General features: G+C 41.9%; 1 protein-coding gene across 1 annotated transcript in view; it reads left to right on the top strand.

Annotated features, from left to right (window-relative positions):
• COLEC10 (collectin subfamily member 10) overlaps positions 1–5,149 on the top strand; it is a 30,697-nt gene extending 25,548 nt beyond the window's left edge. Inside the window, exon 6 of the mRNA XM_054020319.1 lies at positions 1,052–5,149. Coding sequence (XP_053876294.1) covers positions 1,052–1,440 — 389 coding nt within the window. The 3' untranslated portion in view covers positions 1,441–5,149. The remainder of the gene's footprint in view (positions 1–1,051) is intronic.
• The last annotated feature ends 11,686 nt before the right edge of the window (positions 5,150–16,835 follow it).

Raw genomic sequence — 16,835 nt, 5'->3', positions numbered from 1 at the left:
CAAGTGTGTGCCAGTCTGCTCCATGGTGTGCAAGGGAAAAGGAGGACACAAGAAATCGCCTGCCCCTTCCAGCCCTGCACAGTAGCTGGGTGTAATTGGAGTCCCAATGTTCACTCTTTCCTCGTGCCCCTGAGGAGTCAGACACCCAAAAGGGGATAAGCATGGATAACGAGGAAGCACGCTTGTGGTCAGAGTTGCCCAAGCATGCAGTTGGGGAATGTGCTGTGCACCTTGAAGAGACAGAAGAATGGCTACTCGGCCCCAGCACACCTGGGAGGTCTGGGTAGGACTCCACACTATGCACAGTGCAGGCTAGTGCTTGTCTGGCATGACTGAACCCTCAGAGGCCCGGTTATCAGAGATAACATATCAGATGATGCTGAGCACCCACAGCACCCTTTGTAGTCAATGGATATTGTAGAGACTCAGCAGTTATGAAAATCAGTCCAAATTCAAAGGCCTAGCTTGAGCCACCCAAGAACACTGGCCTCCACTTACACTGAGAGGGCCCTAAGGCTGTTCGCGTTCTCACTTTTGCTTTCTGGAGCGCTATGCTGGCATCTGTATTAAGTCACAAGTAGGGTGACCAGATAGCAACTGTGAAAAAACAGGACAGGGGTGGGGGGTAATAGGCACCTATATAAGAAAAGGTCCCAAAAAACAGGACTGTCCCTTTAAAAATGGGACAGCTGGTCAGCCTAGTCACAAGTGAAGTGAATGTGGTGATCTCATCTACTTGCCCAGACTCGTTTGTCCATCTGGCAGGACATGATCTGAGAACCACGGCTGCAGAGAGGCCCAGAACTGAAATGCCAAGGGAGATGCTGAGCAGTCAGGACTGAGAAGCACTATGCCTTGCCCTCACTTGTATAAGAAGCATATCACCCTCGTTAATATCATTCCCTGTTCACGCCTTCATCATTATAATCAGAAACTCAGTTGTGGGAAATCCATTTCCCAGCTTTATGGGCTATTTCGACTGTTGTTCTGTTTAAGGAGAGACTTGTGTACGTTTTGAGAGACCGTTAATAGGATGTTTTTCTTTCTACAGTAATAGCAGGAATCAGGGAAACAGATGAGAAATTCTATTACATTGTCCAAGAAGAAAAGAGCTATAAGGAGGCAGTGACCCACTGCAGGATCAGAGGGGGGATGCTGGCAATGCCGAAGGATGAGGCAGCCAATGCACTGATTGCTGACTATGTCTCCAAGAGCGGCCTCTTCCGTGTGTTCATTGGGGTGAACGATATGGAAAAGGAAGGGCAGTTCATGTATGCAGACAACACCCCATTGCAAAATTACAGCAACTGGAAGGAAGGGGAGCCGAAGAACACGTCTGTGCATGAGGACTGTGTGGAAATGCTCAGCACGGGAGAGTGGAATGATTCAGAGTGCCATCTGGCTATCTACTTTGTCTGTGAATTCAAGAAGAGAAAATAAAATGCCAGAGTGCTTGCCAGGCAGCTTCTGGACCTGCAATAATTCCTCCTGATTTATCCATTAGAGGTGATGCGCTGGGCAGGGCTAGGAGGGATAGGGCCTGATGCTGCACTCACATACACTGGTGTAAAGCAGGAGTAACTATGTTTAAGTCAATGGAGTTACACTGGTGCTCGTGGAGTCAGAATCAGGCCTGCAGAGAGCTCCTAGCTTCCCAACTCATGGGGAAAATCAGTGCTTTTTATTTGGGGTTTAAAGTTCTTTGGCTAAATTTAGAACCAGCATGAATGAGTCTGCCTCCATTGATGGAGTGACAGTATGTGAATAATGGGGAAAGTAACTGGTGGAACAGCTTATTGAAATGTTGCACAAACTCCACTGAGGGAGAGTATGGCTTTTAGCCACACCAGCACTGCACTGGGGGTGGCGCACAACCACACTGCTCCACAGGCAGCACCAGATGGTAGACTGCACCAGGGAGGCACAATATTTTCTGCAGCTCCCTGGTTGTGTTAGGGAGTGGAGGAGTAGTGTGCAATGTCCCTTTAAGAGCTGCGAAAAACCTCCTCTACTGCCCCCATGGTAGCTGGATGGATATGCTGGCTGGTATGGAGCATCATTCCACCTCTCCCCAGCCTCCCCACTGCTCCCCACCTCTCCCTGGCCAGTTGCTCTGAGGTAGGGGTTACTGGGTCTGGGACTCCAGGGGGTTCTGGACCACTGCACTGTTCAGCCTTTTTCTTTCTCCAGTGATTGGCTGGCTGTGGGTTTTGTTGGTTTGATTGTTGGATTGGGTTTTTTTTCCTCAGCCACTTGGGGGATGAGAGGTGAGCACCAAAAACGTTTTCTGCCCTGGTCAGCTTACTGGCTAGGGCTGCTCCTGCTTGCATGAGCAAGTGGTCAGCAATGAAAGCAAAGGCTTTGCTATCAGATCCCAGCTATTTATTATTCTACTTTGGCATTTACCTAAGAGGCCAGATTTTGATACCCTTGCTGGTGCTTCCTCCCTGAGTACTCCTGGCGAAATCACTGGGGCTACTCCAAGACCCTCTGTAGGAAATACTCCAAAATCATTTGGATATCAGGCTTGATTTTAACCCAGATTTTAAAGGTGTGTAGGATATAACATTTTAAAAAGTGATTTAGGTGCTTAGGAGTCTAAGGCTATGTCTACACTACCACGGTAAGTCGACCTATGCTACGCAATGTACCTTAGGTCGAGTTACTGCAGGGTCTACACCACGGGGGGTTGAAACTCTCCCGTCAACTTACCTTACTCTTCTCATCGGGGGTAGAGTACAGGGATCGACTGGAGAGTGATCTGCTGTCGATTTGGTGGGTCTTCACTAGAACTGTTAAATCAACCGCCAGTGGATCGATCTCAGAGCGTCGATCCTGGCTATAGTGTAGACTTGCCCTTAGGACATGTCTACACATAAACCACTACAGTGGCACCACTGCACTGCTGTAACACTTCAATGAAGACAGTACCTACGCTGCTGAGAAGGCTTCTCCCATTGGCATAGGCAATCCACCTCTCCAAGGGACGGTAGCTAGGTCAACGGGAGAATTCTCCTGTCGACCTAGTGCTGGTCTACCCTGGGGATTAGGTCAATTTAACTGCATCTCTCAGGAGTGTGGATTTTTCACACCCTGAGAGACATAGCTATACCCAAGTAAATTCCTAGTGTAGGCCAGGCCTCAGTGTCATTGAAAGTCAATGGGACTTAGGAGCCTAGGTCACTTTAGAAAATGGGACTTAGCCATCTAAGTCATTTAGGCCTTTCAATACGGAGCAGAGCAACATCTAAATAGCTTTAGAAATCTGGGCCTTTAACTTAAGGCCAAACCCTGAGTTATGGGTGGGACATATCAAGTGGAGTAAAGAGAGAGAAAAAGAAATGGTTTCTTGCAGGGTCAAAGCATGATGCATGGGAGGCCTGACTTGGTTTACATCAATTCCATGTGAGTTCCTCATTCAAATACATGGTCAAATCAAAACAATGGTAAGAAATCGGAACAACTGCTCTTTGACTAGTGATGAGTTAAAGTAATCCAGGAGCATGCTCAGAGCTTGGGGAGAAAAGCATTAAGACAGCCTTCAGTTGCATGGCCAAGGACACAAAAAAGAGAAGTGAGCCAAGAACTAATTTGTGGGTATCTTCTATCCTCAAAGAGTGGAATGTCATTTGCCAGTATTGGCTGATTACACTGAAATCATTGTCAAATACACCTCTTTCCTCCTGTTCCAAGGCAGTAGCATTTGTGTAATCTTTTCCTTTATAGAAAAAAAAAGAGTTAAATGTAAAAATAGCCTACCTGTGCATTCGTACAACATTATGGTTAAGATTTGGTTACTAACTTTTTATTAAAGATAACAAAAATTTAGGGCAATACAATTATTTTATTAATGTATTAAAAGAAAGGTTGACAAGACAAAAAGTAGGTGAAAACAATGGAGTTGAGACTCTGAGTAGTTTAGTTACAGTACAGTGGGAACACCTAAAATGTTCATTCTGGTCCTAGAGATATTCACAATTTCACAAATATTCCCTAATTTTGGGAAATAGAAATTTAGGACAACCACTAGAACTGGAAATGTCTCTAGAACCAGAGTGAACTGTAAGTGCACCTACCGTAGATTTTTACATACACTGTCTATAATGTATATATAGTAAAACTTATACCCATGATCTTTTTATTAAAATCATTTTAGCCTGTTTGGCCCATCTTTCCTCAAACAGTTCAGCCATTAATCTCATACAGGCAATAAATTATTCCATTTCCTTTAATTCTTTTATTCTGTTCAACCATATGTTGACAGTTGGTATTTGATTTTGCAGCCATAGCAATGAAATACATTTCTTGGCTACAATCAAAAGACTTCTAAACAGGTACCCATATTTGTTTAATTTCAAATAAGATCTTAAAGGTACACAAGTCAGAAAACAGCCTTTATAACAACCACATGACATGTACTAAGACAACTAACGACACTATATTCAGTAATAAAAATAGCCCCTATGCACTGAGGGAAGTGGACAAGTTACATTTGCTTTGGAAAGCACTGGTCTGGATTTTCTGGCTTTAATGTGCTTACATTTTGCATTTAATTCATATTTAGTGTGATCAAGAATGTTGTGAAAGAAGGAATGAGCAGGTTCAAATAAGAGGCATAATATTTGTTGCTTTCTGTTTGCATAGGAAGTGAGAACAACATCTTGTAAAGGTATTTTTGAACTCTTCCTGTTTAATCACTACGTACTGTGTGCCTGACTCTGCAGTCATCCCACCTCACCCTCTGAGTTTCTCTGTGCTGATATTTCAACATACTGAGACAACATTTCACTCTAAGTTTTATTAGAAGGGTGGGGCTGATAACGTGTATGGTCCTGTCTTACAGACAACAGTGGCAAGGCAGGAGAATAGTAAAGCAAACTGAAGAGAAACCACAAGGAGGATTTGGTGGGGTGAGGGGAGCATGCATTTTCTTAGGTTCTGATTCAGCAGAGCGCTTGTACAGTGCCCAACTATAAGTGTGTGTTAAAGTCCCATTGAAGTCATGTGTGTAAGTGTTTTGCTGACCAGATGGATTTAAGCATGTGCTTAAAACAGTCTAGTGCTATTTATTCTTTTGCTCTTATTATTTAAAGTGTAGAATGATCAAATACTATTTAAAGTAGACAACAATTAAATAAATGTATCCTTTAAGGTTTCAGAAGTCATGAATCCTGTTGCGACTATTTCCTTTCACCACACAATTGAAACCTATTTTATCTTATCTACAATTCACCTCGCCTATTTCCCAGCTTCCTGAAAGCTTTAGAGCAGTGTTATTAATTTTAGTTACTTACAAAGCACCAGGGGACTGCACACTAGAGCTTTACAACACATGCAAATGGTATCGGGGCACTGCACTTCACCAAGCTGCTTGCCATCCAGATTGGATAAATATAAACCAAACAACTAAAAGGATAAAGCATGAGGTGGAAATCAAACTGAGTCATGGTTGATCAACAATGGAGGATTACGCAAAAAGCTGTGAGTCTTAAGGAAGAATTTGACTGTGGAGTTGAAGGAAGCTCAGCACATAGTTATACATGGAACAACTTCCCTCTTCTATCGAGTCAACTTCAAGGTCTCGCTCCTTATCCTGAAATCACTCAATAACCTTAACCCGGCATAGAAAGGATATGACCAAAAGCTCTGTGCTTAAGACCCTGGTTGACAACTCAGCTCCTCTGGTACAATGGAACTTTCTATACTAAGGGTAAAGCTCATCTGTGCAGGAGACCGCTTTCCTAGGGACGAGTCCAAGACTGTGAAATTAGCTCCCAGAGAAATGAAAGACCATCACAGACTTCACCATCTTTTACTACAAGAGCAAAGTGCAGTTTTTTGACTTGCCTTCTTCAATATCAACAGAGCAATATGAACATTTAATAAACATGAAATAAAAACAATAGTCCACCTAAATGAAACACTTCACTGAACACAATTATCCTCCTGGGATAGAGAGAGAGAGAGAGAGAGAATGAAACACACGTGACTGCTGTTAGTCATATCACTTAATGCATCACTCAAAGGCAATCAAATATTAGGAACTGTGGGTGTTATAAGAATCTATGTAGAATAGAATATGGAAATGTGAAAAAAGCCTGGAGTTAAGAGTGGAGGAAAAGGGAATTAAGGAAGGGAAACTAAGCAGAGCCCAATAATTTGTTTCATTTTTGCATAATTTGTATTTGGCTAAAGCATATCTTCCAGAAAGGCATCCAGTTTTGATCTGAAGACATCAAAAGATGGAGAATCCACTACTTTCATTGGTAGTTTGGTCCAGTGGCTAAGCCCCTTCACTGTTACAAAACTTGTGCCTGATTTAAGTTTGTCTGGCTTCAGATTTCAGCCATTCCTACTTGTTCTGCTTTTCTCCACTAAATTAAAAGAGATCTCTAGTACCTAGTATTTCTCCCATTGAAGGTACTTGTACACTTTAATCAAGTTACCTTTCAATCTTCTTTTTGATAAGCTAAATAGATTGAGCTCCTTAGTGAGACAAGGTTGGTGAGGTAATCTCTTTTATTGTGCCAACTTCTGTTGGTGGAAGAGACAAGCTTTCAGATTTAAAATTTTTATTAAAGCTAATGTTAAAAAAATTATATATTACATAGGTTGGGGAAAGAGTGTCTGTACATCTGGGTATAGTGCTTAGATTATCCACAAATACAAAGTTTGTTTTTAAAAGTCATATGATACACAGAGTACATAATCAGCGATAACCCAAATTTAGGTTAATAGATTTAACAATATAGTTTAGATATTAGAATCTGAATACTCAGGTACATGACTCATGAAAAGTTGTTCAGAGATTTGGTCGTAGAAAGCAAAATATATCAGTGAATGGAGATTATCAATTACTGAGGGACAATTAGGTTGGTTGTCCATTTATAAAATACAATCCATGAGGAAAGTATGTGTTACTGTGTAGCTGCAAGCCCATTTGAGAGTTTGGCAGCTGCGACACAATGCCATCCAAGATCGCCTGACCAGAGCCATCTCGCCACCCTTGGGGAAGGTTGCCATAAACTCCGCCATCCCCGGAACTGACAGCCAACTGTGACCGGACATCGTCATCACCAATGAGGACCGGAAGAAGATCATCATGGTGGACATAACAGTGCCATTCGAGAACAGGACCCCGGCCTTTCACGATGCCCAAGCTCGAAAGGTAGAGAAATATGCCCCTCTTGAGAGCTAAGGGTTACCAAGTCCAGACACATGCACTGATCATCAGAGCCTTAGGTGCATGGGACCCCAGGAACGAGCTAGTGCTGAGAACATGCAGAATCGGTCAATGCTACTCTCGGCTGATATGGCAACTCATGGTGTCAGATGCCATCAGGTGGTCAAGGGACATCTAAATAGAACACATCACTGGACATCGGCAATACCAGGTGAGATGAGCTGGAGTGCTGATGAGGAGTGCAGTCAGGAAAGTAACAAATACACAGAGCTCTACTTCAGGTCTGCAAAAAGGTATTCAGAGCATTAAAGCAACATACAAGGTGGAACAAATTGTTTAGGAGAAGTAGTTAACACATATTCTTAGGGACTATTCAAGGTGAAGTGGCCCTTTAACATCCCTGCAGTCTTAGGACAAAAAGAGAGTTAGTGGATTACAAATTGTAATAAGCCATAAATCCCGTGCCTTTATTAAGACCATGATTTTTAGTGACTAGCAAAGTTATGAATTTAAGTTCCCAGGCTCATCTTTTGAAGTTGTTGTGCAAGTTTCCTTTGAGGATGAGTACTGAGAGATCAGATATGGAGTGATCATTTCATGAAAAAAGTGCCTGCCCACATATATTTTTTTTGTCTTTTATCATTTTCCTGTGAGAATTCATTCAAAAGTGTAATGATTGTATTGTTTCACCCACATAGTTATTAGTGGGGCATTTAGGGCACAGGATGCAGTACACCACATGTTGTGATGGCGTTGTGGCAGGATCTGGTGTTGCTTTGAGTTGGTGGATCCTGGTCTGTGGGGAGCTTGCTTCTGATGATGAGCATGGCTAGGTTGTGGGGTTGTTTGAAGGCCAGAAGAGAAGGATTGGAAAAGATTTTTTTCAGGGTGTGGTCCACTGAGCTCTTTAAGCTCAGTGTAAGCATTTTCTCCAGACCTTGAATCATTTTTGTATCTCTTTTCTGTACCTTCGCCAATTTTCAACATCCTTGTTAAAATGTTGATACCAGAACTGGTTGCAGTATCCCAGTATCAGTCTCACCAATGCTATACACAGAGGTAAAATCACCTCCCTACTCCTACTCATTACCCCCCATCCATACATCCAAGGATCAGCAAATATGACCCGCTTTTATCAGAGCATGTTAAACGTGTTTGAGAATCACAAGAGAGTCAAAAGCGCATGTAAGTCCGTTATCTCTCCACATGCACACAAAATGAGTTTATTGAGCTATGTGGGTCATTCGTACAAACAACAATTCTTGATGAGATTCGAAATATGGTTATTTGATATGTTAAGATTGTAGATAGCTCAAAATTTTCAATTGAAGAAAGGTTTATTTTGTTTGATAATTTCATGAGAAAAACTGGAAAAGAAATTGCTGCTCAAGTACTAGCAATTCTAGGTTTTAAGTTAGATTTTCAAGTCTGCATTGGTCAAGCCTATGACAATGGATCTAATATGGCTGGGAAGTACAAAGGTGTACAAGCAGTCCTGCTTGAGCATAATTCAAACTGTATTTTCTCCTACTGTGGAAACCACACACTAAACCTTGTAGATGTTGACTGTGCTGAATCATACAAGGAGGCAATTATTTACTTTGGAACTGTTCAGCAAATGTACAGTCTCTTCAGTAGCAGTCCACAAAGGTGGGAAATTCTGAAGCAATATCTTCCTGAAATCTCAAAAGATCTCAGTGACGAGGTTATCGTCCTCAAACAAATATATTCCAGGAACTTTAAATTGGATTGCAAGCCAAAAGAATTGCTTCAAGAAATACTCAAACTTGGACTCTCCGGGGTGTTTCCTAATATCACAAATGCATTGCCTATTTTTGTCAGTTTGCCTGCATCAGTGGCTTCAGGTGAACGCACCTTCAACGTGTTGAAGCAGGTAAAGAACTATCACTGTTCAACTATGGGACAAGAGCATTTGAATGGGCTCACCATGCTTAATATCAACTGTGACATTGCACGAAAGCTAGATTTTTCTTCAATAATTAGTGCATTTGCACAGAAAAAGGCTAGAAAAGCATTTGTTAAATAAAAAAATATTCAAATTATGTCTCACTCCTTTTTGGTGCCTTACTTTGTTTTCATGTGTCATCATTTTTTTTTTTACTATGGCTAGGGGCCTCAAAAGCTGGAAGTGGCCCAGGCCTCTCTGGACCTCTGAGAGGGCCTGAGAGTAACAGTAAAAATATTAGTTTACCAGGGAACAAGATAATTTTTTTAATAGTATCCTCTATTTTTCTGAGCCAGATGCATTGCTATGCCCCTCATTTGATCATCTTAAGACTGACCTGGAATGTCTGGTTCTGTGGCCAGAGCAATAGCAGTATGCACTGCCGTGAACATAATTCAATCTTGATCCTGCCCCATTTCACATTCCAGGACAGTAGAGATGAGAGCAATGGTGAGGTTTCTTTTAGCTTGGGGATAAAGAAATAAGGTGGGTGGAAGAGGGGCTTTCATTCATGCTTAAGTGAGTTCAGTTTATTCTTATTCTTTTTGTTGACCGCCATAGCTCAATTCAGCTGAGATGTAATATCCAATGTTCAGTGCATTCCCACTTTTTACATAGTTTTCCAGACTGGGTTATCTGAGTCACAATGAGTTCTCTTGCCTAAGGTCAGGCAGTAAATTTAGCCCAGGGTTAGAATTTAGGTTTCTTTTGCCACTCATGAATTGGCTGGGCCAAATGGCTTTATCCTAGGTCAGGGGTCAACAATCTTTCAGAAGTGGTGTGCCGAGTCTTCATTTATTCACTCTAATTTAAGGTTTCATGTGCTAGTAATACATTTTAACGTTTTTAGAAGGTCTCTTTCTATAAGTCTATAATACATAACTAAACTATTGTTGTATGTAAAGTAAATAAGGTTTTTAAAATGTTTAAGATGCTTCATTTAGAATTAAATTAAAATGCAGAGCCCCCCGGACTGGTGGCCAGGACTCAGGCAATGTGAGTGCCACTGAAAATCAGCTCGCCGCCTTTGGCATGCATGCCATAGGTTGCCTACCCCTAGCAGCTAGGTTATATAAATAACCATATTCAATTATTTTCAGGTGGAGGATGTGACTATATGGAGAAGAGTATGAAAGCACTCAACTAGTTGCCTTTAGCAATTTACACAATATAAACATTAATTTCAGGGCAAGCAAACAAACTTCTTAAATAACAGCAATATAGGATGACTTTTTTGCTATCATGTACAATTTATGGGCCAAATTTTCAGCACATTAGTCTGCCCCCCCATCGATTTTGTACCCAAAATAATTTGTGGGTGAAACTAGAGCCATCTAAATGTGTTAGTAGGTGAGCACAGGGATTATTAGACATCTAAATGACAACCATAATTATTTGCAGGAACACAATGGAGGCCATTGTATAAAAATGTTGCCTTATATATTTTCATATAAATTCAGGCTACCCTGTTCATGAGTATTTATTTAAGGTCCAGTCCTGAGCCCCTTCCTCAGGAAGAACTCCAGTGAAGTGTGGAATTTTGCTCTGGCTCACACCTGTACGGAGGGGTGAAAATTTCATATTTGTCTATGGAAAACATCAATTGTTTCCTATCTTCAGAACCTTTACAAAGAATTTTAAAGGCAGCCACCCTGCTGCTTAGGCTACACATGCATGAAAGCATCATTATCGGCACCTGACATGGAAGCATGGGCAGGGAGAGGGAAGAGAAGAACAGAAGAGATGAAAGGGGAGACTAAAGGAATAGTAAAAGTACAGTGTGAATAAGGCTTTCCAAAAAGGAACTTAACACTTATTCCATTCAAGACACTTAAAATACATTAAATATTTTCCTAATTTTTTCCATGTAAGCAAGTGATGTGGTTGCTGTTGGTTTGTTATGGATTGTAGCTAGAAGGGGAAATGGTCCATGAAATCCTGAATGTACGTGGGGAAGTGTTGTTAAGACAATCTCTCTGTTAAGATGAGATCCATTATTAAAAAAAGGTTAGAGAAGCCACAGCCTTTTCCTCTCCAGTAATTCCTTACATATTATATGTGGTTTTTACTTCCCTGTACCAGGAGACAGACTAACAAGAATGCAGACTAACTGGTTTACATTTTGTGAAAGGAACCAAAAAAAAAAAAAAAAAAATCAAACCTGTTTGCTTTCTTTTGAATTAACATGTACCTGATTGAATGCCTCCACTTATCAACTTCTCAATGACTGAGGAAATCAGCAGAGAGAGAGAGAGAAAAAATACTGTGTAAGGAGCAGGGATTGGCTTTGAGCTTTATAACCTCATAGCAGTGATGCTTTAGATAGGCTTGAGGAAGCATTTTCATAGCCAATTCCTGTTTTCAGTTGTTTATAAATATTTCAGTAAACTGAATTCTGAGCTGAAGTTTCTGGGGCATTTTCTCCCAAGCCGAATCCTTTATACAGGGTGGACTAATCGCAGGTTTGCCACAACATATGGTCATGATTTTGCCATTTTTGAGTTATCTAATAGTGAGATAACGGTGTTTTTCATACTTTATATAACTCTCAGAGTCTTTCTGCATTTGGAAATGTCAAAAATAGCATTTTGTTACCATCGGAAGCTTGCCATGTACGTAAGGCCTGTTTTTCAGAGCCTCTGGACACCTGACATCAGGCTGTAATCACAGAAGTATACACTGGAAGGGACCTCGAGAGATCACAGGGAGTCCCCCTCTCAAGGCAGGAAGTCTGTCAAACCTGTTCTTAAAAACCTCCCGTGACAGAGATTCCATAATCTCCCTAGGCAATTTGCTCCAGTGCTTAAATACCCCTCAGGAAGTTTTTCCTAATATCCAACCTAAACCTCCTTTGCTGCAATTTAAGCCCATTGCTTCTTGTCCTATCCTCAGAGGTTAACGAGGACAATTTTTCACCCTCCTCCTTGTAACTTTTTAAGTACTTGAAAACTGTTATCGTTAGGGTTGCCAACTTCCCGATTTCTTAAAACCGGACAGTACATCCTGGCGTGGGTTGATGAGCTGGTGCCCCCGGTCCTCATGCCCTGGGCCAGGCTGGTGGTGGCATTTGCAAGCAGCGATCATGGGAGGGAACACGGGGGCTGTTGTTAGTCTGTCTATCTGGGCGAGCCGGGGTGGGATGGGAAAATGCCCTTCCTTACCGACACTGTGTATTCAAGCTGGAGGCCAGGCGCTGCAATGCCCTGAGATTTAAAGGCACTGGTCCCCCACCCTCCCAGGCTGGGCCGAACTCATCTGAGTGGCACAGGGAGGAAGGCGAAGTGGGAGCTGGTGCTGCAAAGTCACCTCTGCCCTGAGGAGAAGTGTCCAACCCACATGGGATCCCTGTCTCTGGTTGTGGCTCCGGTCCGTAACTTGGAGCCCCTGGAGTGGCTTCCCACAAAGATGAGTGTTTCTGCAGCAGGGGGTGGGGCAGAGCTGGGGAGCAGAGTTGAGGGTGGAAAATAGGACGCAATCCAAACACAATCCTGCAGTGTGGATTGTCACCCACCTGGCTCACAGCCACGCTGCCCCCAGCTCTCTGCATGTGCTCTGCTGCTGTCACACATGCTGTGGTGGGCTGTGCCTGCCCCTCCCCTGTTCTGGCACCCCTGTGGCAGTAATTTTTGTGTCCAGTCAGTACTTCTGACCGGACACTGTACATGTCTCCTTTAGACTGAACTTTCTGGTTGAAAACCGGACACCTGGCAACCCTAGTTATCGTTTCCCTCCTCAGTCTTCTCTTCTCCAGACTAAACAAATGTGGTGTATTCAGGCAATGGAATATACTGGCCCTTTAAGAGTAGAGGAGGCCAGAACACCCCATTCCAGGAAGCTGGAATGAACAAAGGCCCAGGAAATGGAACAGTCCTGGGGAATAAGTAGTTGGATTGGAGAAAAACCTAGGGCACTGCCCCTTTAAAGGCCTGGGACTAGGAGCCCTAGGGTCAGGTGGGACAGAGCTATCCTCTCTTCCAGCCAATCAAGAAGAGCTCTCTAGAGGGGCAATATATAGCCAGGCTTCTCCCTCAGAAGAAGAGAGATGATGCTGGTAGGAGAAGGAAACTAGAGCCAGAAGGTTGAGTGCCAGATAGAAATAGCTAGGACTGGTGACACTGTAAAGAACAGATGCTGGCAGAAGAAGAGCTCTGTGTGGGTGGCAGAAGAGCCAGAGATAAGTGTGAACTGTTGGGTTGCAATGCAGAACTTTATGTCTGAGCCATTAAGGACAATGTGGGACTGTTTGCAGTCATTAAACCAGCCCCAAGTGAGGATGGTTCTACTCATGAGAGACTGTATAGCACTCAGAAGGAGCCTGAAGATGGAGAACAGAGGGAGGGTCCTGCAGAGGGACTGAGCACTCCCTTGTGGCCAGAGGTAAGTGGCAACCCTGTATTACTCTTTAATCAGATGTCTGAAAAGGTTTGCATTAGAAATAAAAGTCATGTGCTGTACATGACTTTCCACTCATGGCCCATTCCTGCAACAGTGTGAGCACACAGAGGGAGCTCATCAATTCAGACGACGTGGATACAACTTGCAGGATCAGATCCTAAATTTTCAGCTATCTTCCAAGTTGTAGTACTTGTGCACGAGAGACTATCTGGAGTCTCACACAATGAACCCAATTTTATGCTGTTTTACATTCTATGTGACTCTGCTGAGATCACTGGGGTTGCCCCAGGACGTAAGTCGCTGGCCCAATGGAATCAGTTCCATGTGTTAATTCCACTGTGTGATTGCATCCATGCAAGAATATTCAAACAATCCCTCTGGGTGGGCATCTTATGACTTTCACACTGAAATAAATCCAATTCATTTTCTTTTTAATCTTTTCATTTTATACAAACAAGGCATTCAGAGCAAAAATTATTTAAATGCAACATGCCAGTGTTACTGCTGCAGACACACAAAAATCAAGACATTCAGAATTATGGTTCATAGGGCGCAGCAATTTTGCAAAGCAGCTAGGATGTAGCAGGATGTATTTTGTGTTACTGAAATTATACCATAGATGTATGTGTGCAATGAGACTGATTTACCAGTCCTGGGCTAGATTCAGTCCCAGGACTGGTAACTCATTGTCTCATTGCACACATACATTATGGTATAATTTCAGTAACACAAAATACTACAGATGCATGAAGGTGGACGATTTACAGCAACTCCTGGAAATACAATGTACCTTTGAATTTCCTGCCTCTTGCATGTGTAAATTCTTAGTTATAATGTTGCATTAACATCAACATCATGTTTTCTTTTTAATGAATTGAATACCACACAATAAGGAAAGATGATGTGTCTCCAGAGACACAAGAGAGCTGAAGTATAGCAGTGAATTTGGCTCCATTTGCTTTGTGGATTAGATTCACCACTGCGTTACTCCATTTTACACAGTTCAGCAACACTCACATGAGAGGAATTGCACTGGCGTAAAACTAGAATGATGCAGTGGTGAATAAAACCCGAAGAACTCATTAAGTTAAATATACTGGGAGACTCCAGCTGTTTTGTGGCACAAGGCAGCTATAATCCAAGTTTAACCATCCAGTTAAACTGGATTTATGACTGCTTTGTGCCACCAGAGCAGCACAAAACAGCTGGAATGTACTGGTGAATCTTCTCATAGCATTTAGTTTTTAAATTAAGACTGTTGGCCTGATCCCACAAACTCCAATGACAATAAGTGGTAACTGAAATCAATAGGGTTGGCTCCAATGTTCTTAGTAAACTGAAAGTAACTACACACACACACACACACACACGCAACATGATCTTTCATTTAAATATGTTTGTAACTATAATTATTATTTACCATCCTACAAAAAGATAATCAGATAATGCCTGATTATACATACTTGTTATCCCTTTAAACTTAGCAATTTTTACATATAGACTCATTCTTTTACACAAAATTACTTAATGGCTATTTTAAAACCTTGAAGACCATCTGTGGATTGGCATACCTGTAATTTTCCCCTCCTTGCTTTTTCCTTCCTGGACTCATTCATCACATTAAATTGAACAATCTCATTATGCTGCTTGATTATTCTTTGTCTTCTATTGGATTTTTAGCTAGGTCGCTGCTGAATTAAACAAATAGTCTAAAAAAAGTAAACAAACTACAATAAATATATAATGACATCATATTAATAGACTGTTCATCAGAATATTAGATACATGTTCCTGCCTACTGGTAAAATCCAGAAGTAAATACATTTTGATTAGACTAATCAGTATGTGACTGGTGGCAAAATAATCATAGAAATCAAAGACTGAAAGGGATGTTGGTAGGTCATCTAATCCAGTCCCCTGCACTGAGGCAGTATTATCTAGAGTCCATCCCTGACAAGTGTTTGTCTAACCTGTTCTTTAAAAACCCCAATGAAAGGGATTCCACAACTTCCTAAGTAATTTGTTCCAGTGCTTAACTATCTGGACAGTTAGGAAGTTTTTACTGATGTCTAACCTAAATCTGCTTTGCTGCAATTTGAGCCCATTACTTCTTGTCCTCTCCACAATGGTTAACAAGAACAATGTAGCATCCTCCTCGTAACAACCTTTTATGGATCTGAAGACTGTTATCATGTCTCCCCTAAATCAGCTTTTCTCCAAACTAAACAAACCCAATTTTTTAAACCTTTCCTCATAGATCATGTTTTATAGATCTTTAATCATTTTCGTTGCTCTCCTCTGAACTTTCTCCAATTTGTCCACATCTTTCCTGAAGTGTGGAGCCCAGAACTGGACATAATACTCCTCCACTTGAGGCCTTATCAGTGCAGAGTAGAGTGGAAGAATTACCTCTCCTGTCTTTCTTACAACACATCCCAGAACGATGTTCACCTTTTTTGCAACTGTATTACATTGTTGACTGACATTTAGTTTGTGACCCACTATAACCCCCCAGTATTCCTTCCTGGGATTCCCATTTTATATTTGTTCAGTTAATTGTTCCTTCCTAAGTGTAGTACTTTGCATTTGTCCTATTGAATTTCATCCTATCCATTTCAGACCATTTCTCCAGTTTGTCAGTTCTAATCCTGTCCTCCTACAAGGACGGGAAAGCTATCTTAAAAAGCCAGCTGATGATCACCTTAATGTAAGAGGAATCCCTGGATGGTGTAGCACTAGCATAGCCAATTAGAGTTTTATAGCCCCTGGCATAGGAAGCCTGTCAGAGGGAAGGGGACATGGCCAGATTGTAGCTGCTCTCCAGTGATCCCTGGCTGGTTTAGAGCAGCCCTGTGGCTGCTTTCAGTTGTTCTGGGAACTGAACTGGCCCCCAGCCAGCCCCAGAACCAGTGGAACACAAAAGGTGGTGTATGGATTTTACTCCACCCCTCTCTATAGGTCCTGTGCCAAGCACAGTTCAGCTGGATCAGGCCCATGAACTTCATTAGAAGTACTGTTTTATTCAGACAGTGCAAGGAGGTTAGAATGAAACCAAGTGCCCAGCCACATGTGTATTAAAATAAAGCCAGCATCATTGCCCCTTAGAAAAATCTCAATAACCTGGTATTTGCACACTGTAATCCATGATGTCTGCTAATCTAAACATGATATCGTGTACTGTCACCATCGGGTTGGCATTTAATTTACAACCCAGGCAATAGTTAAGAATCGGGATCTTTAATATCATTTATGCCTTTTAGATCATTCACAGTTTAAATGCATGTTTCAGGC

This window comes from Malaclemys terrapin, chromosome 2 (assembly GCF_027887155.1).
Source record: "Malaclemys terrapin pileata isolate rMalTer1 chromosome 2, rMalTer1.hap1, whole genome shotgun sequence".
Taxonomy (NCBI): domain Eukaryota; kingdom Metazoa; phylum Chordata; order Testudines; family Emydidae; genus Malaclemys; species Malaclemys terrapin.
Note: the sequence above shows the minus strand (reverse complement) of the source record. Positions and strands in the feature narration are given on the sequence as shown.